General features: G+C 31.2%; 4 protein-coding genes across 4 annotated transcripts in view; 2 read left to right on the top strand and 2 right to left on the bottom strand.

The window, feature by feature from the left end:
* The window catches only part of LOAG_17243 (DEAD/DEAH box helicase), a gene marked incomplete at its 3' end in the record, with an annotated part of 14,534 nt that extends 6,924 nt beyond the window's left edge, over nt 1-7,610 (bottom strand). Inside the window, exons 1-20 of the mRNA XM_020449902.1 lie at nt 7,391-7,610; nt 7,147-7,272; nt 6,751-6,909; nt 6,286-6,513; nt 5,976-6,210; nt 5,620-5,701; nt 5,144-5,336; nt 4,860-4,946; nt 4,416-4,631; nt 4,029-4,174; nt 3,782-3,932; nt 3,446-3,461; nt 3,108-3,238; nt 2,518-2,739; nt 1,906-2,122; nt 1,461-1,597; nt 1,227-1,334; nt 910-1,011; nt 543-713; nt 117-364 (exon numbers count right to left, since the gene is read on the bottom strand). Of these exons, the coding sequence (XP_020306511.1) occupies nt 117-364; nt 543-713; nt 910-1,011; nt 1,227-1,334; nt 1,461-1,597; nt 1,906-2,122; nt 2,518-2,739; nt 3,108-3,238; nt 3,446-3,461; nt 3,782-3,932; nt 4,029-4,174; nt 4,416-4,631; nt 4,860-4,946; nt 5,144-5,336; nt 5,620-5,701; nt 5,976-6,210; nt 6,286-6,513; nt 6,751-6,909; nt 7,147-7,272; nt 7,391-7,525 (3,110 nt within the window). The 5' untranslated portion in view covers nt 7,526-7,610. The remainder of the gene's footprint in view (nt 1-116; nt 365-542; nt 714-909; nt 1,012-1,226; nt 1,335-1,460; nt 1,598-1,905; nt 2,123-2,517; nt 2,740-3,107; nt 3,239-3,445; nt 3,462-3,781; nt 3,933-4,028; nt 4,175-4,415; nt 4,632-4,859; nt 4,947-5,143; nt 5,337-5,619; nt 5,702-5,975; nt 6,211-6,285; nt 6,514-6,750; nt 6,910-7,146; nt 7,273-7,390) is intronic.
* Nucleotides 7,611-8,243: 633 nt separating this feature from the next.
* LOAG_05054 (methyltransferase) lies at nt 8,244-10,664 on the top strand. The gene is made up of 9 exons (XM_003140591.2): nt 8,244-8,400; nt 8,614-8,651; nt 8,768-8,949; nt 9,342-9,441; nt 9,556-9,652; nt 9,804-9,940; nt 10,095-10,190; nt 10,259-10,354; nt 10,499-10,664. Exons 1-9 carry the CDS (start codon nt 8,365-8,367, stop codon nt 10,551-10,553), a joined length of 837 nt encoding a protein of 278 aa, XP_003140639.1. The 5' UTR covers nt 8,244-8,364; the 3' UTR covers nt 10,554-10,664.
* Nucleotides 10,554-14,650, bottom strand: LOAG_05053 (hypothetical protein; the record flags this gene model as incomplete). The annotated part of the gene is made up of 11 exons (XM_020446754.1): nt 10,554-10,932; nt 11,133-11,268; nt 11,585-11,665; nt 11,819-11,915; nt 12,259-12,408; nt 12,714-12,882; nt 12,985-13,042; nt 13,445-13,543; nt 13,930-14,057; nt 14,178-14,251; nt 14,473-14,650. The coding sequence occupies 10 exons, from the start codon at nt 14,648-14,650 to the stop codon at nt 11,235-11,237; spliced, it is 1,068 nt and encodes a 355-aa protein (XP_020302943.1). The 3' UTR covers nt 10,554-10,932; nt 11,133-11,234.
* Nucleotides 14,651-18,497: 3,847 nt separating this feature from the next.
* Nucleotides 18,498-21,827, top strand: part of LOAG_06953 (hypothetical protein) — a gene marked incomplete at both ends in the record, with an annotated part of 5,374 nt that continues 2,044 nt past the window's right edge. The window contains 6 exons of the mRNA XM_020447298.1: nt 18,498-18,582; nt 19,301-19,368; nt 19,739-19,845; nt 20,162-20,281; nt 20,968-21,050; nt 21,333-21,467. Coding sequence (XP_020302460.1) covers nt 18,498-18,582; nt 19,301-19,368; nt 19,739-19,845; nt 20,162-20,281; nt 20,968-21,050; nt 21,333-21,467 — 598 coding nt within the window. The remainder of the gene's footprint in view (nt 18,583-19,300; nt 19,369-19,738; nt 19,846-20,161; nt 20,282-20,967; nt 21,051-21,332; nt 21,468-21,827) is intronic.

Raw genomic sequence — 21,827 nt, 5'->3', positions numbered from 1 at the left:
GTTCAAATTCTTCCCTGTAAGAAAGGTAAAGATGCACAGTTCGTTTACGGAGATTATATTTCATGTTTTTATAGCGCAAATTGTGAATTATGGATTTGAGAAAAGAAAAAACTTACTTGACTACAGGATCCACTTCGGCAAGAGCATAATATAAATCAAGGATCTGTCTCGCAGTTAACTGCTGATCAGCAGGTATTCCAAACATCGATAACTTCACCGGTTTATACACACCATATGGCATAAAGTGCTCAACCATTGAGTTCACAACGTTTCCATCTTGAGCTATCGTATCAATCGCTGGATTAATCCGCTGCACGGCAAGTTCCAATTCCGAGTACCTTTCACCATATGTGATTAGTTCAACCTGAAATCACAAGCGCGGTTTGCACGAAATCCCGATGCATAACCATGGAGGTTGAGAAGAATATAGAAATAACGGTACTTAAAATGTCCATGATAATAGAAATCTGAAGTTTTGATATTTTAAACACTCGAAGGGAATTTAATAATTAAAAAATTTTAGCAATAATTAAAAAGCAAACCTCTCTTAAAGGTGTTCCTCGTACATTTTTACTTTCCTCTGCGGACTGCAACCACTGATGAAGAACTGTTGCATTACCGATAGTAGCTGAGAGGGCAAGGAAAGGGCATCTAATGAGAAGCAGGAGATGTTCCCAAACATGGGCATCTGGGGAAGCGCTAATACAGTGAACCTAAAAATCCATCAAAAGAAATTTAACCTCGATGTTTTATTACATTGCCAGCTACTATGTTACTTTCATTCTTCATCATCCTTTACATTAACTCTGATGTAGGAAAAGTTCAAATAGGATTCAAATTTGAAATTTGAAGATGATTTTTAGTCATAACAATGAAAACATCTAATACAAAAGTTGGAAAACCATTCACTTCATCAAATATGACATATTTAATTTTACTGATCACTGCCTGTACGATTGGATTCGTTGACAGAAGCAAGTTTTCGAGACACTCTGGAATAGTGATGAGCACCTGAAACTGACCATAACTCAGTGACAACACTTCACTGCACTTGCAGATTTAATATGGTAAGCAGATGTAAATAAGTGGTACCAATTAAATCAAAATCGATTGAGTTTACCTTCTGTAACCGTAGTAGGCCAAAAATCTGGAAGAACAGCATGAATCAGCAATGATCGGCTGCCTGCCTCTACATTCACCCAAAATACTGGAAATAAAATGTTTACCTGACAGTTCATTGGATTGTCAGAATGATCCAACAGAAGTGTCCCAAACAGCGATTTTCCACCACTTAAAGTTTTATTACGAAAACGAGCGTACACTGAACCACAAACCTACAATTATTTACTTATGAACAGAACGAAACTGCAAAAAATGAGTGTGCGACAATTCCCAATAAATGTATATAGACAATGAACTGTGATCCAATTTGCAGCCCAACTAAATTTCATGACAAGTACCTGATTCAAAAGTGCCTTGGAAGGTGAAACATAGACAACCATGTCATCATCACTTTGTCGCAGTACACGTTCTATACAGTAATACGATACAAAAGTTTTACCCGCAGAAGTTGGGGCAATTATAACAGCCGAATGATCTAAAATATTAAATGCTTAAAATTATAGTACGGGTCTCATCCTGACTCTCAGAATTAAACCGTAACCCTAATTCTCTAACTCATGTATTTTTTGATAAAACTGCTGTGTTACAAATTGCTGTTGAAAATCAGCAATGTTATCAGATTTTGGACAATAAATGTGAAAATGCTGAAACAAACTGCTCATCTTCTAATTCCTACTGTTTAGTGTTAAAGATTTAAACTTGACAGCTTGTCCTCTAATTCTTATTGCTTGGTGTTAAAAATTTTAATTTGCAGCTATATAAAGATTCAGAAATGGAACTCACTTTTATCCACAGCATCCAACATTCGTCTCTGCCACGCATCTGGTTGGAAACCAGTCACACGATCGTCCTTTCGCGGATCTGACCGAATATCGATGATTTCACCACCGTAAGCCAACTGATAATATATCATGTTCATATTCAACGTTAACCTGGCTTCAGAAAAAGCAGTTGGTTTCTTGCTTTTTTCAAATCCGAAAGAGATCCATAAATCGGTGACCTCAAAATGAGTACATGAAAATAATTTTTACGATAAGTATGAATATTGCTTGAAAGACGGTTAAACAAACTCTGCAAATTCATTTAAATAACTCCGTTCCTTAAAATTTGACTCTGAAGTCCTACCACAGTAAAAGGATGATGAAAAGCTGTTAGTGCAAAATGACAGCATATATCTCCCAAAAGTCTCATAAAATTCAAAATAAAAGATAAAAAATATGCAGACTGCCTCTGACTACAAACAAGAGAAATTCAACCGTCTCCAGACCACTTTGGTATGACTAAAAAGGGTCTAAACTTGTACAGTAAGCTTAAAAACAAGTCGAAAAAAGTAGTAGTCACCATATTATAGTACTCGTCTTAGCTAAAGTCAAACAGCTCAGAAAAAGCACAAACATATTCTTTCTGCTTATCGTCCAAATGCTGCCAATACACTGTAAAAAGATCCTTCAATTTATTGATTATAGGAACTGCCCGAATCCTTCTTTTCTCTACGAAATCTTGTCCCTCCAAAGAACTGAAATCATTTGACATACGCAGCACTTGTTGGTAGGTACACATCGCTCTAGATGAGTCCAGTTCGAGCTTGTTCATCAAGTTTTCCAAAATAAACATTGCCTAAAAAGGTCAAATTTTTTTTGCAAATCAATCTGGAATCTGCTAAATTGCAATGGTGCAGAAATTGCATACGATTGTATACCACTTTCGCTATAGTTAAAGAAACATGATCATAACGAAATACTCATCTATTATAAATAGAAAGACATCCCTTTCTACCTGCATTATCTTACGGCCGTGTTATGGTAAAACACATGCTGGATTATCTATATGCTTCAAATCTCCGCATTACAACGTGAAATATTCAGGTTTTATTTCAAAACAGAGCTTGAGTCAAAGAAGCAATACTCTATCAGCCATCTACCACCTTTCCATGGCAGCTCGTCATTGTTGTAGCTGTCATTCCCATCTTCTATCTACTAACTTACATTCTTCCCCTGTTGCACTGCAAATCGAACCATTTGTTTTTCATCTTCCGCAAGTTTTTCATTCTTCTTATTTCGATTAGCTTCCAAAATTAATTCTTTTTTTGATTTAACAGCTCCTTTACCTTTTGGCCCTGAAAAAGCTTCATGAAAATGACAACATATATAGTTAAGCTTACTCATGTTACTGACTTCCCGACACTTTCAAATTCTGTCATTTTTTTGCAGACTTTTGCACATGTTATATCTTATAAAATTGTTTTACAGTTCCGGTATTTTATTGAATCTGTTTGATCAAGTGATATTAAACAGTTCCAAAATCTAAACTCCTAAATATAAACCTGGCTCGAAGAAGCACTGGAAATGCATTTTTCACAAACAAAAGTGTAAAAAAGTTTCTAGCGGATATAATATTTACCAAGTTTATTTCATTTAGTTTTCTCCAGTGACTCTCGAACAAAGTGCTATTACTCCAACAGCCAAACAGTGTGAAACCACAAAATGAAGTTGTCATAAAGTTCATCTTTTCAAAACAAGTTATCAGAGAATCACAGCAAAACTTACGGTAAGCATGAACAGAACTATTTTGACGCCAGAGAATTAATAATGAACCGTGAACTTTGAGTCACAACAGCTGGATAATGAAACATAAAGAGTCTAAAAAGGTGTTTTCATACCGTTTCCCTTGCCTTTTGGTTGCCATTGTTGTTTCTCCTTTTTTTATCAGTTTGTTCACTAAGTTTCGAAGTAAATCCACGTGGCGTACGTGAAAAATCAACTAGCAAACCAGTTCCACGTCCTTCGAGCGACTCTGCGAAGAATTCGTACCTGCAGATAGTTACAAATCAAAATCCAATAAAAGTCCACTAGATGTTCACGCAAATTAGCAAATTGTATTATTCTATAGGAAGTAACAATTTTAACCATTTGCCAAGCTTTTGTCTATCTTTGTTTTGCTTTTTTATCTGGTAAGCATTATCAATTCGTTCTTCGGCTTTAGTATAAGGCTCTTCGATAGTATCAAGGCGCCATTTAACACGTAGCAAAAATTCTTCGAAAACAGATGGTTCCTTCAACAAAGCATTAATTAAGACAGCTGTAAAAGGACGCCCAATCAAATGAGCCTAGAAATCGAACAAGCAAATCAAGTGCAACAAATTATAAGTGATACTCCGGAAGTCCAAACATCTAGTTACTCAAAGAACTTCTGTGTTTATAAAACGTGAAATTTTTAAGCGTAAAGGAAAAGGAGTAGTAAAATATTAAAAACAAAAGAAAAATTTGTTTAGCTTAATAACAAATTATTCCTACCGTTTCTGTGCCATAATCCTGAAAAGCGCTTAGCATTTCCTTAGTATACTGATTCAGCAATAGAGAATTGACAGGAAGAAGTGCAGGTTTCTTATAATCCATTTCTTTTATAGCCGAATCAAATAATGCATCGTCTACATCAACTTCAAGAGAAAGCTCCAGACATGCTGTTTTATGGAGAGGAGCTAATTCCTGCTGAAGACGATAAGGTAGAACCTGTAAATAATATATGTAAATGAAAACACCAAAAAAACAAAACTTTTGAAATTTTTCAAGATATTGAATCTTACCAATGGATCGCTTGTAGTTAAACAATCAGCAAACAAATTGATAAATGGTTGATATTGGTTTTAGGATGTGTTCAGTATCCAACTATCACATCAGTAGAGAATTTCATGTGTATTTAGTTAATTCCAAAATATAACAATAATAGGCAAAACTTACTTTTACACCTGAATTTATGGCATCATATATTCTTGTTATCAAAAGGCCATCCCAAAGGTCGATCAGTGAGAAGGACAACGGGTGCTGCTATAAAATTTATACAATAAACTTTATAATCTTCCTGAAGCGGATAATAACAAACTTAAGTTAACATGAGGACGAATCGAATGAAGAATTAAACTCCACTTCAACTTTTTGTTAGTATGAGCCATTGTAGTACTTTCAGTTTTCAAACAAAATACACCGAAACTTGCCAAAAGGAATTCGTAAAATAGAAACTATACCTTTAAATTAAGTCCATCCAATAAAGATGAACAGGAATTGAGCAGTGTTCTTCTGAATTTGATCAAATCGATGCGTCTTTTCGAATCCTTACTTTCCTCAAAATAACGACGTTCTGTTCCACGACGTTCGCAAATCAGTGAAGAAATAAGCACAGCAGATGTCAGCGCATCAGATTCTTTCGGTAATTTACCACTATAAAATATAAATCCCATTTTCAGAATGTTGTCTGCGAGAAGACAATTTCTGGTGTTTTCAAAATATATTTAAGTATATTGTGATATAAGTTCTAAGCAATGGAGAATCAACTGTCTTACTTGTATCCACGAATAAAGTGAGCAACCAGGGATTTGTCAATAAAAATTAGACTACGACTAATTAAGATTAACATGACAACTCTCAGTGAAACATTTTTCGCTATGATTTACGAAAGCAATAACTAATAGGATTAGTACATCAGATAAAACAAAGTGGTAACCTTTTCTTACAATCTCCAATGATTTGAGCCCAAAACTGTGAAACACTCTTGCAACTTGATTGGTTAATATTTCGGTGAACCACTGAAAATGTCTGCATAAACACTGATGCAATAAAGAATTCAGAATAGAAAATGAATCAAAAACAAAAAGAAAAAAATTCTGCGATGAAGTAGTAACTCCAGTACCTCATAAAAACCTCTAAATACTACGGAATCTAGCAACTTTAAGTTCTTCACTTTTTTTTCTATTACTTCATTTTGCTGGGCAACTGAATGCAGAACAATTATTCGCATATATCGAAATACCAACAAAATAAAATCACCACCATTTGTAGTACTAATAGTTTTACTCTAACCATCTTTTTTATCAGCCCATAGTTGGGATAAATAACCGGTCCATCCTTTGAAATCGACTATATGCGGCTCAACACGATGACTGTAAACTGAACAGAGATTCACGACAAGACCATTGAAATACACGATGGGAATGGTCGAAGCAAGCGCTTGAAGCGCTATTGAAGCAAGAAGTTGTTTGAAATCCAACTCAGTATCTGCTACTACATTTTCTGATACATCATCGACGCCAATCATCTGGAGAAAGATTTTTTACTGAAAGTGTTGAAGAGTTTCTGTTGCATAGGTAAATAAGAAAAAACTATTGTGTACCAAAAATGAAGGCATCAGTTCATGCAAGTAAGATAACCAATGCGAGTCATTAGGATTGACAAAATGCTCAATATCCGCTGCCCATTGAGACTGAAGCAAATAAGCTGCAACGAAACTGCGCAGAAAGTTGAGCACCGTATCTCTAGCATATGTGGCAGACAAACCCGTGAACCAAATTAATTTGAACTTGCCGCCAAGATTTGAAAGCTGTTTCAACAGAATTTCAATCTGGAAAAAAACAACTTGTTACATCTATACCAACAGAATTTAGATACTGTTTAGATTACTCTTACAGTCGATTACTCCGATAGAATGTGGCTGTATAGCATGAAGTATATTTGATCTGATATCTATCAAAGCTTCAAGATCACCAACTAATTATGTAGTAGCAATTTAATTCGACTCCAGATCACCTAACCATTGTACCTAACCATCGAAATAAAACGCAATTTTATAAATTTCTACCTGTTTTGCGATAACGATAGTCTGTCCACCCAGCGTCCAATTCAAATAACTGTGTGCTGTAAGTTCGATTAATAATCCGTCCAGCGATATCAAAAATATTTCCACATCCGCAAATTCGGAGATTATATTATCATATTTCGAATTGAAACGATTTAAAATCTACAAAGTAAACCCTTTATGAAAAAACAAACAATTATCCAGCCTTTTTCTAGGCGGAATATGTGAATCCAATTCTATTCGCAAACAAAGAAGCCTTGCTATAAACGCATCCGATCGTCTCGACTTAAGACTCAACTTGAATAATTTCGTAATCAATCTGACTTTAGAAAACCTACATGAATGGATTTTAGAAATTGTAGAAATCTAATGAACAGATAAGTTTTCAATGTATCTTACTTCAACTAGGTTCACATCACCTATAGTGAAATTATTAGCAATGACAATATCGCCAGCTTCCTCATCCTCACTCTCGGATTGGAGATCGTTTTTGCTTGAAATTGATGTAGACATTCCATCTTCGATCTGAAAATAAGGAATGAAGAAAAATCAAGTTGAAATAAATATTAAAAATACTGTATTAGAGTACCTAATCAAAATGCAATTATGATTATCACCATAATCAAGACCGAAAAACACTCACATCACTACCATCACTCTCTTTTGTAAAAACGATGTTTTCCTCTTCAAGACTGCTTGCTATTTTGGATGCAGCAGCTTTTTTGATTGGAATAGAATCTACTTCTATCAATTTATCCAAATTGTCCCAATCGGACATCGCCTACACAATGATCGTTTTCCTGCTTACTGACCGATAATCGTTCAACGTTCAATTCCAACACAATATAATGAATAGACTGAAATGACAACATTGAATTTTCCAACAGCAATTACTGGAATAAAAATGACAAATTGTCCTCAAAACAATTCCGCATATCAAGCCAATGTATATCGACTTTAAGTTTGATTTTGCTCCATGATGCTGTTAATTCCACATCGTGTAACATGAAAATTTCCCGGGAAATACCAAACTGTTCAATACACTACTGCTTGAGAGAGAGAGAGAGAGAGAGAGGAAAAAGAAAAGGAAGGAGATGTAATCTGAATAGTATGAAGAATATATAGAAGTATCGTATAGAGAATTTGTTTTAGGCAATTTTATACAGCCCACTGAGCGTACAAAATTCCATCTGTAGAACTGAAGTGTTCTTCTACCCCACCGCCGTTCCTCACCTGAACTACCGATCAAATTGACTGACACTGCAACAACCTCAGGTCATTACCTAAGCAATTACCTCTAACGGACCAACACATCAAACGGAGTGACTGATTATGCAACGAATTGGATCCACATATCCATCTTTGTTCCACTGCGTGATAAACGGTTTTTATTTACCATAAGCAATATGTTCCACTATGTGCTAACCGATTTTTATTTACCGTAAGCAGTAAATGTCGCATAGTTCAAAGAAGCTTTCAGGTTAACTGGAAAAATTTTTCAGACTGACATCAAACATTCAGGTTTATGTGTCATACTTTGTTGTTTGCTGATAAACTGAATATACGCATCACGAGAGTAACTGTTAGAATTTAAGAAGGCAAAATACACCGTACCATATGTCTCGTCCAGAATTTACTGGTCCACCGGAATTGGTTTGTTAGAATTTTTTTAGATAGTTTTTTTTTCTTCTTTTTAACGAGCGATCAGTTGTAATGAATTCGTTGACAGTTTTTGAAATGGCAATGAGACTTTATATAGGGTGTAGAGGAGGGCAAGTTTATTTCGAAATTCAAATGACATTTCGAAGAAATCAATTATTTAAGAGGATTAAGGTGCAATATTCTTGTTACTTCTTACTTTTTCAGTATTACAACGATGTTCAAGCTGCCAAATACTCAGAGAAGTAAGTTTATCACTTTCCTTCTTAATTGAAACTTTTGTGCACATTGTTTAATTATATGTCAACACTGTATTTTTTTCACTAATCACGTTTGTCATTTTAATATCAAAAATTTTCAGCTCACATATTGTCGAAATTCAAAGACATATGGCGGAACGAGCCATCGAATTGCTTGCTCTTCCGGATGATGACGTATCGAGGTTATTGCTAGATGTTGGATGTGGTTCCGGATTGAGTGGAGAAGTTATAACAGAAAAGGGTCATAATTGGATTGGTGTGGATATTAGCGAAGCGATGTTAAGTGGGTTCTGAATTTATTTCATATGAAGTGTTTCATCCGATAAAGTGAATAAATCGAATTTGTTGAATGGTGAAGTTGTCAAGTTAACAGTTTTGATGTTTGATGAGGGAGCTGTTTGAGTGGTGGCTTTTGTTCCAGTTCTAAATTTAGATGAATTGGGACGTTAATGTTTACTATCAATCTGTAATTTACAAGAAGTGTTAATTGAGATGGTTAATCATGCCTGGGCTTTTGTGATATTAGTCTAGGGTATTTTGCTAGTCGCAGCAAATAGTAATGACTTTCGGCTAAGGATCCATTCGTTAGCAATACAAGCTATAAACTTTGTTTTTTTGTTTCAGTGTTTAATCTTTATTCTGGCATCATAACTTGCAGCTTCAGTATGATTTTAGAAGTTGCCATTGATGATCGAGAGATCGACGGTGATGTTATATTGAAAGATATAGGTGATGGTTTACCTTTTCGGCCAGGTACATTTGACGGTGCAATAAGGTAAGTAACGGCTATGCATTTTGACGACATTTAACAAAATCAATTTATTTGCTTGGGATTCATTACAAAACTTAATTAACCAAGTGTAATACTTGAAATGTTTAATTTTTTCAGTATATCTGCAATTCAATGGCTTTGTCATGCAAATAACCGAGAACAGAGCCCACAAAAACGACTACTTCACTTCTTCCAGTCATTATATGCTTGCATGGTAAAGATTTAATGGAACTGCTTCCTTCCTATCTGCATTTCCCTTTTATCCATATTCTTGTACAGCGAAAATGCATGTGAAACTTCATTACATCATCCATATATTTGACCTTAGATTAAATAACATTCCAAGGTGGTAAAGAGCATTTCAGGGTCGAGGAACCCGTGCCGTATTCCAGTTTTATCCGGAAACTGTTAGCCAGACTGAACTTATAACAACGCATGCAACAAAAGCAGGCTTTACTGGGGGTGTTGTCATTGATTTTCCCAACAGTACCAAAGCCAAAAAGTACTTTAATGTTAAATTAATGTTAAAATTTGATGCTAAAACTTCTTACTTTCGTTTATTATCAAAAATTAACGTCACCGTAGATGAAATCAGCATGTTTTTCGCATTTGCCACCTGTTGTTAGTTCTTAGTAGATTGAGTAATTTTTTTTCAGAGTTTATTTGGTGTTAATGGTTGGTGGTATGCAACATCTGCCAAAAGCATTAATTGAAGAGCAAGAAAGGGATCAAGTTTCGAACACAGGAAGAAGGTAATTTGGGAACTTATTTTGGAATTTGCTGCAGAGACCGAATGAAGAATACTGCTATATTTCTTTAGATCATGGAAAAGTGACAAACGAGGCAGGCGAAAATTGCTGAAACGTTCGAGAGAATGGATAGAAGCTAAAAAGGATCGTGCCCGAAAGCACGGAAAGTATGTTTCTTATTATTTGGTTTTTCTGATTATAGACCTATAATTCTGTAGGAGTTGTACGAGTCACATGATTTAAATTTTTCTTTCTAATTATTGCAATTCATTTAAAATTGAAAGCGTTGTTCAGGGATTTTCGTATTTCAGAGAGGTTTGCATATCTTCAAAATATACTGGCCGGAAAAGGAGACGTTTCACATAAATTGCGCATTGATTCACTTTTGTGCTTTATTTGTTGTTTTTGCTGCTGTCTTTACTTTTAAACATGATAAAACAACTTCTTTTTATTATTTTTTATTGAATACACCACTGTATGTTACCACATTTTTGTGAATACTGAATACTGGTTACAACAAAGAGACTTGACATGTGCTGTAATAATTAGTTTTCAGTTACCGACTAAATAAGAGTGTTTATTTCATCGGGAATCCAGTAAAGGAAAGCTAGCCAATAGATAACATTGAATAAGATGTAGAGCGATGGAAAAGCAATTTTGGCAGCGGAATCTATTCGACTAACTACGTTCGTTGGGTTTTTTATTTTCACTTTTTCACTTGCTTCTGCTGCAATTCGATGGAACACTGAAATTAAAATTTTCTCATTTTTGGATTTACTGGTGTCTAATAATTTGTCATTAATTTGAATTCTTATCCGGAAAATTTATTTGTTAAGTTGAAATTTAAATTAGTCTGGTATAAGTAGATAGGTAGGTATGATCAATCTTTAAATGTAAAAGTATCACCAAGTGTTAATGGATAAAAGTAAAAAGGTAAATCCAGACTTGAATGTTGTTGTTTTGGTGTGAATAAATTCCGATTTGATTGAAGCTTTGAATCTGGCGTCATCTTCTTACAGTGAAGACTGGTTCTTTGTCTCGGCGGCATTAGTGGCTTTGATGATATGCGTATTTTCGATACCTAGCAGGTTGGTTTTTTTTTTTTTTTTATTAATCAAACAACAATTAGCAAAATGATAGAAGTAAAGGACTTGAATTTCTCGGAAAGCAATCGATAAATTGGTTTCGAGTCGATGATTCGGAAGATTACGACAATTCTACATCGAAATTCTGCTACTTCTCAAATGAAAATCTTCGATTTTGATTCCCATCTCTCAATTTATCAAATTCTAAAAAGTAATAACATGGGAATTTTTGACTACTCGGTACAAAATCATTGCTTCAGGAGTATCCCAACCTATAAATCCAAAATTCTCATAATTTGGGAAAAATATTACTTTTTTCGGATATTAGTTCTATTTACATAATTGATAATAGCATATTCGATCACCGCAGCAAATACAAATCCGAAACACGAACTGAAAAGTATTTCAGAAACCGATCCCTGAACTAGGAGAAGACTTACATTTTATACTTCACAGTTTAATGTCTATCATAAAGTCATTTACTTTCTTGCAAAAATGAATAAACAAATAAATACAAAAAAAATAAATAAATGAAAAATCACCAACATAATATAAATATCGAGGGCTGTTGAATGCGAAACTTTTGGCAAATCAGATCGATAACTGAAGCCCAATGTTGACACGGAAAGTACTGTCATTATGCCTAAAATCAATAAATTAAAATGTATCATTCTTCGATATCATTTATAAAATGCATTATTTCTGTTAACATATATTAATTAAAATTCTGCTGAAATTCCCAATGCCGGAATAACTATTATCTAACTAAAACTGTTGGCCAACCATATAAACACTTTAAATAATGCTAGATGTTTAGAGCCACACAGACACACGCACACATACCCACAGACCAGCTACACATACACACACACACACACACACACTTGGCAATATCATCTTATCAATGATTAATAAATGATTGCTTCAGAATTATTCGAATTAGAAAATAATCATTTTCAAAATTTTTATAAGATTTATGAACTAACCTAATGAGACTCGAGCTGGTGATGATTCTTTATTGATCCAGAAACTAACCCATGATACGACAACGATCAATGTACAAGGAGTGTAAATTTGTAGTATATAGAAACCTTGTTGACGTTGAAGCTTAAAATATACTTTAAGCACCGATATATCTGAAATAGGTTAGGATGAGTACATCTTCCTTCTTTATTTTAGCAATAATTGTTACATTTTCTAATTCAAATAAAAGTATTTATTTAATATATCTATTAAGAGGATTTATTCAATAGCTAATTAGTGATTAATTAGTTTTTTTCCTTTTGTTATTGATTTCTTGTATGTTTTCTGCATGTATCGACGATCTAAATGTAATCAAATCTTTTATGGGATTAATTAAGTATATATTTTTTGATTTCTCATCTCTTTGGGAGAGCAATATTCATTTAAAAGTCATAAAGAAATAAAAATTTTAACTAACTTAATTTGTTGTCATGAGGATCAGTCCAATTATGTGACGTTTTGATGACATGAAGTAGCTGATATTGTGCAAGCATATTGCTCATTTTTGAGTCTAATTCCACATCCTTCCAAACATAAACGATATCTTTGGAAAAATAACCCAAACTACCAATTTCAATTGGACATGCCTTAAATTTCATTACTTTCATCATTTTATACAGGTAATTTTGCAGAAAACTTAATCATAATTATAAGCCAATGATCATTGATCAAATGATCTTTCTTCGAACCTGACAATCCATTGGAAATTTCTTGAAAAACATTTTACATCGACTTCGGATTGTTAATCTAAAAGATAGCATTGATAGAATCAAAAATGAATCCAAAAATATTGAACTGATACAGTGATAAATTAATCAATTTATAATAGGAAAAAAACCTTAAAGGTTAATTAACTAATTTGATATAAAACAAAAAAAAAAACTTGTTGATATATGAGGAAAAAGAATTTGCTGATGAATGTTACCTGTGCTAACAATTAAATTTTTTTTCTTTTTTCTTATTTATAGTTAATGAATACGTTGGCTTGCAATAATATCTTCTTGATATGTTTGGAATTTTTAGGTGGTATATTATATATTTTGAAAATATAAAGTAAAGTAATAAGTAAATAAGTGAATTAAATTCATAAATAAGAAAATAAGTAAAAGTAAGGAAGAAAATGAGCGAAAAAGAAGCGAAATTTTGAACCTTTGTGAAACATGAATTTGTCCATCATGACGAACTCGAAAGAGGACATTGGGTACTGTTAGAGTATGCAAATATGAATGTCGTCCATTTCGAATATATCTGGAATTAACAAATTTCATTGAAAATTTCTTCTTTAGATCATTATTAAAAGAAGGATTTATAGACTACCCTAATCTCTGGTCTCTATGCTGATCTCTGATCTCTACTTTGATTTCTGATCACTAAGCTATAGCCAGAAAAGAAAGAGAAAAAGGATAAGAAGAGAAGTTATTAAGAAAAATTATTATCATTGACCAATGATTCAAAGTTCAATTAATGAATGATATTAAGAATTGTCATACTTCTTGTATCTTTTAATATTAGATTTAAATGAATGAATTTCAAATAACTCTCAAATTTATTTGTCTTTTTTTTCCATTAATACAAGATGAAATTCAAAAATATTCCTTCTTCTTATTTATATGCAAATAAATTAAAAATGATACGTATCAGGTGTCCATATATCATTCAGCATTTTGCTTGATATTGGCAAATCATTCCGATTACCAAATGTATCAAAGGCTAATCGTCGATCTAACCATTTTTGCCGAAAATAACAATCCATCGAAAATTCCTAAAGTCAAAAATTCTTATTTAATATAGTTACTAATTATTCGAAGAAAAAACCACCAATTATTTATTAATTATCTGGGTATTTATTAATTATAAATTAATATTTGTCATAGATATTGACCATTTTTTGTTCCGATATTGGTCCAATACTACGTACAGATATATCAATTTCAACTTGCAATGGAACATTTGAATCTGAAAATATTATTCGTTTTAATAGAATGAGGCAAAAAATGAACAAGAAATTTTCCAAATTCTTCGTTTTTTTCCACTTTCCTCTAACTTTCAAAAAAAAAAATGAAATATTTCAGCATTTCACAATGAAAATTTAATAATTATTGCTGTTTGCATCTTAATTAACACTCCTATAAATGAAATTTAATTAATTAGAATAACATTAAGAAAAAACTAATAACCTCCGTTGATAGGTCTAAAATGACGATCCTGTTTGAGGAGGATAGTATCTAGAACTTGCGTGATATTATGTATTAGTGATGTATTATACGATAAGATATCCTCTTGTATTATTCCTTTAGAATTGTAACATTGAAATATTGTAGTATAGAAGAGGATAAATGTGATCAATGAAATCATCGTAGTAAAGGAAATTTGACCTTAAATTTGAAATAAATTAAAATTAATATTTTTTACCATTCCATAGCCAATAATGCTTTAACCCATAAGTCTTAATCTCGATTTTGGCTAATATTGAGCATAGATGATGTTATTGACCCCAAATTTATCATTTAAAATATCAAATTATAATAAGATATTGGTATAAAATAAAAATGAAACAGTAGAAAAAAAAAGGAGTGATTTTTTCAAATATAATGACCAATTTTTGTAGTTTATTTATAGGATAAAATCTTTTTTTTTGGCTAGAATGATTTAATTTAGTATAAATTGCCTATTTATTCCATACTTTTCCTCTCCTCTTTCTGTTGCTTCGTCTCTTCTGTAGATCGATCAACAATTGCTTAAATAGGTAGCACTTGTTTCCGGGCCTAAGAATGCTTGTCCCTGGGCTATTCCTCATTGTTTCTTCTTTCCTAATTTTACTTCCGAAACGATACATCATTTCGCTTTTACTTTAAAACGAGTTTCCTCCTCCCTACATCGAATTTTTATTATTTCTCAAATTCTTCTTTCAAAAAAAAGAAATTATCTCTCATCTTTGGCATTCCTAGAAATGTTTTATCTAATCACACATTCCAATAAGTTGATATTCTCAAGTGATATTGTTAATCACTTTAATCATTGTTGTTACTTTAAAATACTCTGATAACTACGAAAAATTTCTCCTTTTATAAACCATATATTTCAAATGTATTTATGGTTTCCATCTGTATCAATGATATAGATTATAAAAAAAAAAAATCATTTCTGTAATTTTCATAGATATGAATGAGCAAAATGAGAAATTTCTCAATGTAATAAGATTTGAAATTATGAACTACAACAATGCCATATGCAATACGAAATGAATTACGGTGGAATACGGTAGTACACGGTAGAATCACTGTGGTGTCTGCAAAATTATATCACTTTTTATTTGTAAATACGTGAAAATAGCAAAAAAATATAAATAAAATATTGCGAAATAGGAGAGGGGAAAAAAAGAAGAATAAGATTTAATTTTCCATAATGATTGGATGAAATGATTCGTTTAACAAATTACTGTTACATAGCCAGCATAATGTTGATTATGCATGGCCAAGCCTTATGCTAGGCCTAGTTAATGGAATGCAGTATGGCGGAAGTTCTTCTGAGCAAAATTAGAAATATGTAATATATTTATCAGCAAATTTCATACTTTCTGAACTGTTCCATCATATACAATAATAATTCGTGGGTGGAGAAATTCTTATAGAATGCAATAAATGCTGAAAAATCCTTATCAGCAAGCTTATCAGTAGGCTTACATAATAGTTTAGCACTGATATTTCAAAATCCAATGAAGCACTAAAATTCATGTAATATAGAGGAAGTGTAAAAATGATTATGAAGTTGATGACATGATCCAAGAATAAATAAGCCTGAAATTTTTGCTTCAAAAAATGGAGCATAATACGGCTAACATTTTAATTCCAATAATTGTAACTAAATCAATTCAAATTAATTAATGGATAACTGATACTTTGATGAAATTGAAATATTTTTTTTTATTACAATATATGGAAAGTCTTATTTTACCTGCATTTTTTGAGTAAAAATGCTAATAATTATGTTTTTCCATCAAAGAATTGTCCTCTATTTTAATTTGGTAATGTGAAATTATCCACTGTTTTTGTCTCATGAAACATAACTTTTTTTCTTAATTTCCTTCTTCTCTAAGATTTTTTCATAATTTAAGCAAAAAAAGAAAGCCTTCTTTGATGCTTTATTTAGAAAACGGATTTTATTACGGATTTCATTTAAGCTCTCTGAATTGAAAAGTAAATGTAAGCTATAATTATTTTCAAGTTTATTTGTCTGACTAAATTCCTTATAGATTTTATATAAGTTAAAAAATAACAATCTTTCAAAAAAAAAAAAAAAAGAAAAATAAGAAAATAAAAAAATTCTATTTATTGAAATTATTCATCAAGTTAGCGTTTCATGTGAATTTAATATTTGCATTCATTTATTTATTTATTCGCTTAGCCTTTTTCAATAATCCATTTTAGCTTCCTATGAATTTCAATATCTGCAACTGAAATTGAGGTGTTGTTAAATGGAATGGTTTTTGGGATAGCATAAAAGTAATTGTCATCGAGAAGAGAAGATGATGACATTGATACCTGTATAAGGATCAAAAGATATCATAGAAATTTTGAAATAAACACTCTATTATATTGAGCATTTCTAATGTAATTCAAAATTTAACCACTTTCTTTTTAAAAAATAAATTTTTTAGTGTACTACTAGATGTCACATAGCGCATGGCGCAATTAGGCAAGTTGCATTTCTTGTTTCGCTAAGTTAACAAATGCTATTACTGGCTATGAAATCATTTCCGTACGTTTTATTTGATTGATTTTCTGAACAAATCACTGTGCTAAATTATCAGCGTTTTAAGCACAAAAAGTCTTAAGTGTTAATTAAACAATTAAACCATTATCATTAATTAAAAATCATGATAAATAAAATTATCAATTACCTTTCAAATATTTGAAAATATCAATTTTATTCTAGAAAATATTCTTCACAACTTAAAGTTCACCCCATTATTCCCAATATTTCATTTTATTATGAATAAATTAAATATGATATTATCAAAACTTTTATTATAAATAAATTAAATATGATATTATCAAAACACGTTACTACAATAAGATGACAAACTACAGAGTTATTCATATAATTAATGAAATTTAAAGAAATTAATGTTAATCGCATATTAAGAGTTTGAAATTCATTCTCAAAATGAATATTTTATTAAACAAAAATGTGTTGAAAAATTTTACAACATTAATTTTTTCTTTGTTTAAATAAAGTGATAAGAAAATATTTCAATTGTGACAAGAAAATTTTGATTCTGAGGACAGAAGAGGTCATATATTAATCCAAAGCAAACAAGTTGACAATCAATCATAACACATTTCTCATAACATTTCCTGAAAATTTTTCGCATTTTATACTTTTTTCAAAAAAAAAAAACTCAGTTTTGAAAATGTTAATCTAAAATTATCATATTATCGTAATAGTTCAATGGATGAGTAAAAATAAAATTGTGTATATATGTGGATATTTCAATTTCTAATTTTTCAGATATTAAATTGTTAACCAGAACTATTCGTTTTCCATTTGGATGATGCAATGATATTGTTTGTTATTTTCAGCATATTAAGTATTTTCTTCACTATTAGGTTTGTTTTTTTTCTTTTTTGGCTATTATTTTATAAGCTAATCCTGTCTTGTTTATATTACCTGAGTTCTAATTACCTTTTCTTTCCAATTCCTTCTAAAATTATCCTGGAAACATATTCAAAATAATTTACAATAAATTATGTAACTAAGTCTTTTGGCATGAAATACAATATAGTGATAGGTGTAAAAACAAGAAAAAAAGACTGTGATATAAAAAATAAGGCCTCCTTTTTAAAAGTAACTAACTTATTTAAAAGCGACTTATTCAAGTTTTTTTAAAGTCTCTTTAAAAACTAACCTATTCAAGTTTCTTCAAAGTAACTAGCTTATTCAATATTTTAGCATTTAAAAAGCTTAATGAGTAATTTTAAAACAAAGTTTCAAGGAGTGAGTTTTTTTCAATTTTAAGACTTAATTTTAACTTTTTAAGATTAAAATTCACACTTGAAAATTTGGAGATCCGCCAATAATTTATTTATTTTTTTCTTAGAACTATCAAAGTTTGCTTAAATATATTGATGATTCCAGTGAGAGTGAGCTACTGAATTCCAACAGTCCACGTATCACCGTGACAAACATTAGTCTGGCACGTATGTCAGTATATTACGAGAATGCTTCGGCTTTGTTAGCTGCTCTATTGAGTGATTATGACATACGGCTACGACCCGGTTTCGGAGGTTAGTATTCCGGTTAGAAATGATTATTTGCCATATTCTAAATAAGTACTTTCCAATTTCATCTTATAAAAGGAATGCTGAAGTAACCGAATTACGTAGTCATGAAGTTGTCGCAAAATTTGTCACATGGATATGTTTACTCAGCCTAGAAAGTTTGTCTTTTTATTTCTTCACTTTTTTTTATCAATACAAGACGGATTGTATTTCTTAAATTAAATTAAAAAAAAGAAGTGATAAGGCTCCTTTTAATTTTTTTTTTTTTATTTACTCCCTATCAGTTCATCAATTTCATTTTACTTCATATTTCGTTTTTTTTTTTTTTTTTTTTTATTTTAATACATCAATCCGTCTATCGAATTTGCCTGTAGCAATGAGATGTTATTGGTATTGCTGACCAGTCCATTCATGATTAAAATGAAGTGACCAAACCGAAACAGATTCTCCAGAATCGAGTAAATAGTATAATTGAAATTTTAGTGATTATAAATGAACTGAAGAGGTTTAAAATGAAGTGAATAGCAAATTAAATTTGTTTAAATTTAAATCAAAAATTAAATGCGTTTAAAATTTTTTTCCCAGATGAATGTACTAAATAAAAGAACATGGATATTAAAATAAGCGGGAATTTCTTCCAGAAAATATTCCCAAGAAATATTCTCAAGAAATAGAAAAGAAAAAATTTCTTCTTGGAAAATTAATTCAATCTTTACTGTCTCAGGTGATGCTTTGCTATTGACATTGGATATTACTATTGATTCAATTGATGCAATCTCGGAAGTGAATATGGTAAATTCAAAACTTTTAAAAAAAGTGAAGTAAAATCCGAGGTTTATGAAATTAACCGTCACCTTTTTTTAGCTCGCCAAATAAGAAAACTTTCAATGGATTTAATTTTTTTACTTAATTTCCTTATCATAATTAATCCTAATTATTATTTTCATAGATTTAGGAATTTAATCGTTCCTTGCCAAAGACATTTCAATCATAAATCAAACATTGTTGTTGAAAATTTTACTTCATCAGATAAATAAATTTATGAAGTGAAACACTGACAGTAAGCCACTTTATTTGAAATAATATCAATTTTGCGCTACGATAATTTCAGAAGAATTAAAATTCAAATTTGAATCTGACTTTGGTGTATTTTAACTTTCAGGACTATACAATAACAATGTATTTACATCAATACTGGCGTGATGAACGGCTCTCCTGGTCACAACATTTTCATATCAATGACATGACTCTTTCCGGGGATTTTTCCCAGTAATTTTCTGAAATTTTTGAAATAAGCTGAATTCATGCAAGCTCATTGAGTGAAGAAGCTCTTAGTAATCTTCTGAATCCATATAGTTTCTTCTTTTTTTTTTTAAATCTGAAGTTAAAATATTTTGTTAATTTTCCAATCTTTGATCATTATTCATTGGAAGTTCTTTGTAGTTTTCTTGGAATTTCGAAATTTTTCAAAAATCCTAAAAGAACTAAGAATATGGAATTTATGATGATAGGTAGGACAAACGTTTGGAATGGTTCATTCTTTAAGAATTTTTCAAAACATCCATTGATTTTTCTCTTTTTTAAGGCATATTTGGGTACCAGATACATTCCTAGCAAATGACAAGCAATCATTTCTACATGATGTCACGGAAAAGAATAAAATGATCCGAATTGAATATGATGGACAAATTACCTATGGGATGAGGTTAATAACTTCATCTTATTCCATAATAATTACTTATCGTATCGTCTTCTTAACATTCCAATGTTTCACTTCAAAAATGCATATTTTTGCGCACAGTGCTACAGTCACTGAAATAATTCACTAAACAACCATGTATTTGTAGCATACTGTACTTTAAATGGTGAATACTGTACGATGAAGTTTATTCTAAGTGACAATGGCTTAGTAAATGAAATTTAAAATTTAAAAATTAAGAAAAGTGATATTGTAGTGACATGTGTTAAATGTATGTGAATGTTTTGAGATTTATTGTATTTATTCAATTATTCATTAATTTTACTATTGTGACTGGAAATTTGATTGGAAATTTCACTCTCTGATTTTATTCTTATCGGATCAATCCATCTCTCCGGTCTATTGTCATCTTCTTTCGTCATAGAGAGAATAATAGAACAAGAACAAATTCAAGACAGGAAATGCGAAATGTGTCGCATATGATTGTTTACATATGACTATCGCATATGACAAGATACTAAAATGATACATTCATTAAAATACCACATAAAGACATACATACATACATACACGCACACACACACACACACACACACATACACACACATACACATACATCGAATGGATGATTATCGACCAGTAGATATTTGTTCGAAGTTTTCCATGAATAACTAAAAAAATTCAATTTGTAGATTTACGACAACTCTTGCATGTCATATGAATTTAAGGAATTATCCATTGGATAATCAAAATTGTACAGTGGAAATCGAAAGTTGTAGGTTATTTAAAATATATATTTTTAAGATGAAATACTGTCAAAAAGGTTGACAAGAAAAGAGTTGAAATTTAAAAAGATAAATATTGTCATTAATTTTTGCAGCCTTAACCAACAAAAAAAAAGAGATGACCTTAATTTCTTTTAAAATCTCAATCATAAAGTAGTTTGTTAAACACTAAATCTTAATGCTAATGCTAATTATATGAAGTGATATGAGCTCGAAAATACTTCCCTGAAAGTAAAGTCTTCTAATTAACAACAAATTTCAACTTTTCTTAGATGGATATACAACATCAGAAGTTCTGATGCGTTGGAATCAACCAGATGCTATATTTGGCGTGGAAAAAGTTGATGTACCACAATTTCAAATTCTTGGCTATCAGACGTTAAATCGAATTGTTCGAACTACCACAGGTACTATTTCAAAATGTACCATTTGTTTTTCCATTTACAATACTTTACCATCACATTTATTCTGTTCATTTCCTCATATTCTCAAAAATATTTTCAAAGCATAGTAATAAAACTTACTAATCCATAATGGTTGAGGAAGAAGTCCACTATGACCCTAAGGTCCACTAAGCTTAAACTCAAGTCCACCTCCTGATAAATTAAATTTATCGGATAACTTGATTCTATTTCGCACTATTGACTCAATATTTTGTACTATATTATTGGTTGCTAATTATTAATTATTAGTAACAATGAAAATAATGATGATTACTATTATTATTATTATTATTACTATTATTATTATTATTATTATTATTATTA

Source organism: Loa loa, assembly GCF_000183805.2.
Source record: "Loa loa unplaced genomic scaffold supercont3.52, whole genome shotgun sequence".
NCBI classification, from domain to species: domain Eukaryota; kingdom Metazoa; phylum Nematoda; class Chromadorea; order Rhabditida; family Onchocercidae; genus Loa; species Loa loa.
This window is presented reverse-complemented; position numbering and strand designations above follow the sequence as displayed.

What these genes read in the sequence shown, in the direction of transcription:
- LOAG_05054 (XM_003140591.2), top strand. Translation starts at nt 8,365, where the DNA reads ATGTCTCGTCCAGAATTTACTGGTCCACCGGAATTG. An exon ending in GCTGCCAAATACTCAGAGAA is followed by an intron (nt 8,652 to 8,767) that starts GTAAGTTTATCA and finishes AAAAATTTTCAG; the next exon opens with CTCACATATTGTCGAAATTC. An exon ending in AGTCATTATATGCTTGCATG is followed by an intron (nt 9,653 to 9,803) that starts GTAAAGATTTAA and finishes AGAGCATTTCAG; the next exon opens with GGTCGAGGAACCCGTGCCGT.